We start from the raw sequence: 5,714 nt of genomic DNA, 5'->3' as shown, positions 1-5,714 counted from the left end.
AAAGCAAGTCCCAGGAACTCTGATCTATAAGAACTGAATAAGCATCTCAGTAGCAGTGGTTATTAAATGATAACATCTAGTACCAAGTATGGTTGTTGGTCAGGGAAACCCATGAAGTCCCACAAAGAATATGATCTGTTGTATAACTCTTAGATAGCACACTATTTCGTAATAAAGAAACAAACTCAGTGCTTGTAAATTTCTCCTGCTCTATCCTTCCCTCTCATCCCCTTCCCTGCATTGTACACACCCCACATCTCTCACCATGCAGCCAAGCTGGCTTTGAATTTGCAATTCTGCCTCAGACTCCTGGGCACCTACCTATAATTCTGAGGATTACAGGTGTGTGCCACTATGTCTGGCTTGCTTTAAAGATCATCTCCTTAAGTTACTGTTAAATTTGTATCATCATACATAGAATAAATAAATGTATAATTTTAATAAAAATTTATTTATACTTTCTTTTCCTCTTTCTTAAAGTGGTTGACATTGGATGCCTTGACTTCTTTCCTCTATTTTACTTGGACAAGGTTGGGTTCTCACTTGAACCTAGACAGCTAGTCTAGTTAGCTAGTTTGCCCTAGGGATCCCTGTCTCTACTTACTGAGCACTGGGATAACAGGGCCTGTCATGCCCACCCAACATGTTACATGGGTGCTTGGAAACTGAATTCTGGTCCTGAAGCTTGTGCAACCAGAGCTTTATCAACTGAGCCATCTCCTTGGCTCTCAGTATGTGGGCTTTTATTTAGTTATGTATTTTTTTGTTTCTTGTTTTATGCTGGAGGTATTCCTCAAATATATGGGAAATGAGTCACTCAATATATCACTAGGAACTCATAGGAGTTATATGAGCTTACTTGTGTGCCTCCTTGCTGGGTGATCCTCACAGAACTCCTGACAGTGTTTTTCTTTCTTCTCTCTCTCTCTCCCCCTCTCTTCCTTCCTTTCTTCTCCCAGATCTTTTTGATTTAGTCTTATGAGATTCTCCAGAGAAGAATTATGATTCTTCCTTCCTGCTGGCATTAGCTTGAGATAAGGGGAAAGGTCAGAGAGCTCTCATAGTTCAATGTGCACCCCATTAAAAGTAATGAGTCTTCCTCTGTCCTGTGTTTTCTGCATCAGTATCCCTCTGATTCGTCCTCTGTAGGTGGTAAACCTTAGCCTGTGCAGAAGAAGAAGGGCCTAGCTGCTGTGTAGCCATGTACCTGGTTCTTTACTTCAGCACTATGGTTTTAGTCTCTACCTATTTTCAGGTTCATGAGTACCCAGTGCTGTCAGTACGGAGGAGTTCATTCACAATTGTTTTCATTCTGCTTCTGCAGCATCTTTTCTGTAGTTTCTTTTTTTCCTGTTGGTTTGGATTCATCTTTCTTTATCCTAAGATACTATTTTTCCAAGATTGTGCAGCTGTTGTTTTTCCTTACTTGGCCCTTATATTTTTGCTTTAATACCTTAAAAAATCTACATAATTATTTTAATAGGATGTCATGAGGAAGCAAATAAACTTGTGTTTTGGTGCCATGTACAAATGAGGCCATTTGGACTACCTACCAAACTTTTCATACAATCTCTGAAGCATTATTTAAAAACACTGACCTAAGCATGAAAGCCATAACTTAGGATGTTTTGTAAAATTGTAGAAAACAGAACCTAGAGGTGATAAAAACAAATCATGAATCCTTTCAGTAACATATAATCTACATCTGTTTTTATGTGCTTCACACATCTCCTAATAACCATTAAGGGATTGCAGTATTCTCAGCAGACTAATTCCATACTTCTTATTAATCATTCTAACTTTTATAATGCTAGAAGTGCCAAATATCTTCTCACTGCAGCTGCATACTTATGATCCAAAACATTCTTTCCAGTATGACTTGATTATCCTCATCAACTTCTTAACAACCTTCCTATGTGAGGTGAGAGAGTAATGAACTAAGCCTTGACACTACCTGGGGTGGTTTTGGAGTTCCAATGTGAATTCACATTGGCAGCAGTACAGCAGCACATTAGTTTGGAAGAGAATTAGTTGGCACGAGTTGCTTGTTGTAAAGCAGAAATACTAAAATAATAATAATAATAAAAGAATAAAAAGTGTTTGAATGTCATGACTTTGAGTTTACTCATCTCTTATTTTGCTTCCATGCACCCCCACCCTCATTCTCGGACAGGGTCTCATGTAGAATACTTTGACCTTGAGCTGACTATGTAGTGACAGATAAAGATGGTCACTGACTTCTAATTCTACTGCTCGGCCTCTGGAGTCCTGCGATTACAGCCATTAGTTCCTCTGTCTGCTCTTCGCCATTCTCTCAGGTTGGGCTGGAATGAGCTTCCTAGATTGCAAGGCACATCGTGGGGAACACCATCGAGATGAGGTCCTCCCACGGCCCAGTGCGGCCCCCTTGCGTGAAGAGCGTGGGTTAGAGCGCCCACGACGTCCTCTCGGTGACCTTGAGCGGCTGTCTTCAAGTGCCGGGATGCCGCCATCGCCATGCTTTTTGCTTTGCGGAGCCTCCACGGCGGGGAGGTTACTCTGAGGCTTCAGTAAGGCTGAGGGCCCGGCTGAGCTTGGTGGAAGAGCCGCTGTGAGTCTTGGGTAGGCCACCTGGGTGTGGAGAGCTGAGGGGTCAAGCCCTTGGGGCTGCAGGTGCCTCGACTGAGGCGAGGCCGAAGGTGTCGGGACTGAGCTGAGGAGAGGAGAAGGCCTCGGGACTGAGCCCACTTCCGGTGGAGGTTGTGGAGAACTGAGGCGTCAAGTGGCACTTCCGGTTGCGAGCTCCAGACCCGCGGAGAGCCCCGGAGCGGGGGTCCAAGCCTCTTGCAGCCCGCGGGAAAAGCAGGCAGGGTCGCGTGGATCCCGGACCGCAGCCGGGCGTCAAGATGGCTGCTGAGCCCAGTCCCCTGCAGATGCTTCAGGAAGAGGCCCTGTGCTCCATCTGCCTGGACTACTTCCGGGACCCCGTGTCCATCGGCTGCGGGCACAACTTCTGCCGAGGGTGTGTGACCCAGCTGTGGGGCCCGGAGGACGGGGAGCACCAAGGGCGCAGGGCCTGGGAGGCGGCGGGGCCTTCCCAGAACCCCGAGTACGGTGGGCGCCGCGCCGCCGCCGCCGCTGCTGTTGCTGCTGCTGCCGTCGCCGCCGCCGCCGCCGCCGCCGCCGAGGGCGGCCGCCGCTACCATCGGCTGGAGGATGGCCGCCGCCGCCGGGCCGGCGACGATGGCCGCCACGGGTTCGCTGCCGGTCCCCGCAGGAACCTGACCGCCGTGTTCGACGAGGCCGAGTACTGGCACCACGCCCGCGGGGGCCCCGAGCGCGACGGCAGAGGCCCGCGGGAGCTGGTGTGGCGCTACCGGAACCCCGGGCCCCGCTCGCGCTCGCCCTCGCCGCCGCCGCCGCCGCCGCCGCCGCCACCGCCGCCGTTCACCTGCCCGCAGTGCCGCAAGTCCTTCACCCAGCGCAGCTTCCGCCCCAACTTCCAGCTGGCCAACATGGTGCAAGTCATTCGGCAGATGTGCGCGAATCCCGCGTGCTGGGGCCAGGGCAGCCAGAGCGTGTGCCCCAAGCACGAGGAGGCCCTGAAGCTCTTCTGCGAGGTGGATCAAGTGGCCATCTGCGTGGTGTGCAGGGAGTCGCGGCGCCACAAGCAGCACAACGTGCTGCCCCTGGACGAAGCGCTTCAGGAGTACCGGGAGAAGAGGAAGAGGCGGGCACCCAGGAACCGCCCCCTGCCGCAAGTGTGAAAGGAGATGGGAGGATTCCACCGTCTTCTACTCCCGTCTTCCAGCTGAATTCAGGTTGGAGAATGGAGGTCCGTAGGAGAGCGCTTCTTTGTCCTGCTGGCTGAAGGCCCCGAGTTCGATCCCCCAGTTCGTCTCCTGCCATACCCCGCCAAACACCGTCTTTAAATTAATGGTTGTGTTAAACTCCAGGTTTTAGGAAACATAGTTCATTCTTTATTGCTTTTAGTTGAGATTAAACTTTTCACAGGGATGAGGAAAACTGCTTTACTTACCTTCAAAATAAGGTTTTCAAAACTGCTGTTTTCATGAGCCTGGTACGTGACCACTAAGAATATTTTTGAAGCCGTATCAATGATGTAGGGAAATACAGAGGGTACTACAGCAACACCATGTTTTAGACTTTTGGCAAAGGAAGATGGTTTTCAAGATACACATGGCATTAACTTCTATTGATTATTTGCTGCGAATATCTGCCTTTTCTGTCGTCAGAGACTATCATGAAAAACAGATTGCTTCATCGCAGTTTGCTTTTCAAAATCTGAGGGCCAGTGTTTTCTGTTACATCTGAAGTTTTTGGTTGTCAAGGAGAACTATATTCAGTGGAAATTGTGGACAGAACAACCCCAACGTTGTAGCACCAGTGGTAAACTGAAATCTTAAACTTCCAGAAACTCAAAAGGTTAGCATTTGAAGCTGAAAAAGGTCACTAGGTAAACATCTACGTTATTCTCATTGGAAAAGTACTTAAAGCAGTACTTGCCCCAAAGTACAGCATCTGTGTGTATGTGTAAGCAAACTCATGTAAAAAGAAGCTAATTTTTTTTTTGTTAAGTACCAGATTTGAGGACTAAATTCATCAATGCTATACTGTTATAAATAAGTTTTAATGTACAAATAATGGGTTTCAGTATTACATTTTCATTGTTTATCATTGTACTTTGATCATACTTGTTCCTCTTTTATTCTTTGTCTTCCTTCCCTTCACCTGACCCATTTCTTCTCCCTAACTAGTTCCCCTTCTGGTTTCATACATAACATTTCATATATACGTAGCTACTAAAGCTAAGTTTCATATAGAGGAAAAAAGTGGCTATTATTCTTCCTTCTCCCATTACTCTTTCTTGTTCTCCTCTCCTTCTTCCTTTTAGACTTCTTTTGTTCCTCTTTTCGATTTCAAGAAAAAAGTGAAATATTCAGGTTAGTTACTTGAGTGACATGTTTCTGATGTGGTCTTAAAACCTCAGAGTAGTTTTGGTGAGAAGCGGGTCTCACAGTGTTGTGCATTCTTCACTGGGATGCTTCAAGAGGACTTTTTGAACTTTAGCTGATTATTTTGACTGGGATCTTCTATAGAAAGTTTCATGTAAAATATTTTATACAGATAAGGCTTTATTCTGTTTTCTCCTTATGTCTGAAAAGCTGCTTTTTTTTTCTTTTTTCTTTTTTTTTAATTGCTGTAGTTGACTGGGAGAAAAATGGTATTGCTTAAAATGGCACGTTTTGCTGTATTTGTTACACCACCCAGGAAAGAAAAGTTTAACCTTTATGGTGGCATGCTTATATCACTAGTTTCCTTCTAAACTTAGAGCTTGATTGAATTTAGTAATTTCAGAGAATAAATGTTCAAAGTAGATAGTATCTAGTAATGTTGATGGCTCCAAATCAAGATGCTTGTAGAACAGTAAATATTATGTCAATTAAGATAAAAGAAATGTCCCATTCTTATAAAATGTAATTCTGAAGTTTAATATCTCTTGAGTTAAAGTAGTTTAAAATTGCCTTCATTCTTGTAAAACATTTCTATAGGGTGATTTCTGTATGAGTTTGAGTCATTTCTATTACTGTTTTTTTTTTTTTTTTTTTTTTTTTTGGTAGAAGTCAAATGTAATTTTTGAGGATTTCTCTTCAGAGGAATTTTCTTAAATTTATGAATAAATAAAATCCTGTTAATTTGTGTAGTGCATTGGT

General features: G+C 45.1%; 1 protein-coding gene across 1 annotated transcript; it reads left to right on the top strand.

Moving 5' to 3' along the window:
- Positions 1 to 2,885: 2,885 nt before the first annotated feature.
- Positions 2,886 to 3,746, top strand: LOC101593358 (E3 ubiquitin-protein ligase TRIM52-like). Its single transcript, XM_045146022.1, has 2 exons — positions 2,886 to 3,088; positions 3,257 to 3,746. The coding sequence occupies exons 1-2, from the start codon at positions 2,886 to 2,888 to the stop codon at positions 3,744 to 3,746; spliced, it is 693 nt and encodes a 230-aa protein (XP_045001957.1).
- Positions 3,747 to 5,714: the final 1,968 nt, after the last annotated feature.

This window comes from Jaculus jaculus, chromosome 3 (assembly GCF_020740685.1).
Source record: "Jaculus jaculus isolate mJacJac1 chromosome 3, mJacJac1.mat.Y.cur, whole genome shotgun sequence".
Lineage (NCBI taxonomy): Eukaryota > Metazoa > Chordata > Mammalia > Rodentia > Dipodidae > Jaculus > Jaculus jaculus.
The sequence above is the reverse complement of the archived record's forward strand: the minus strand, read 5'-3'. Positions and strand labels throughout refer to the sequence as shown.

Bases quoted from the DNA above. Each gene is read 5' to 3' on its own strand.
- LOC101593358 (XM_045146022.1), top strand. From the start codon at position 2,886: ATGGCTGCTGAGCCCAGTCCCCTGCAGATGCTTCAGGAAGAGGCCCTG. The intron at 3,089-3,256 runs GTACGGTGGGCG...CGGTCCCCGCAG, and splicing joins GGGCCTTCCCAGAACCCCGA to GAACCTGACCGCCGTGTTCG.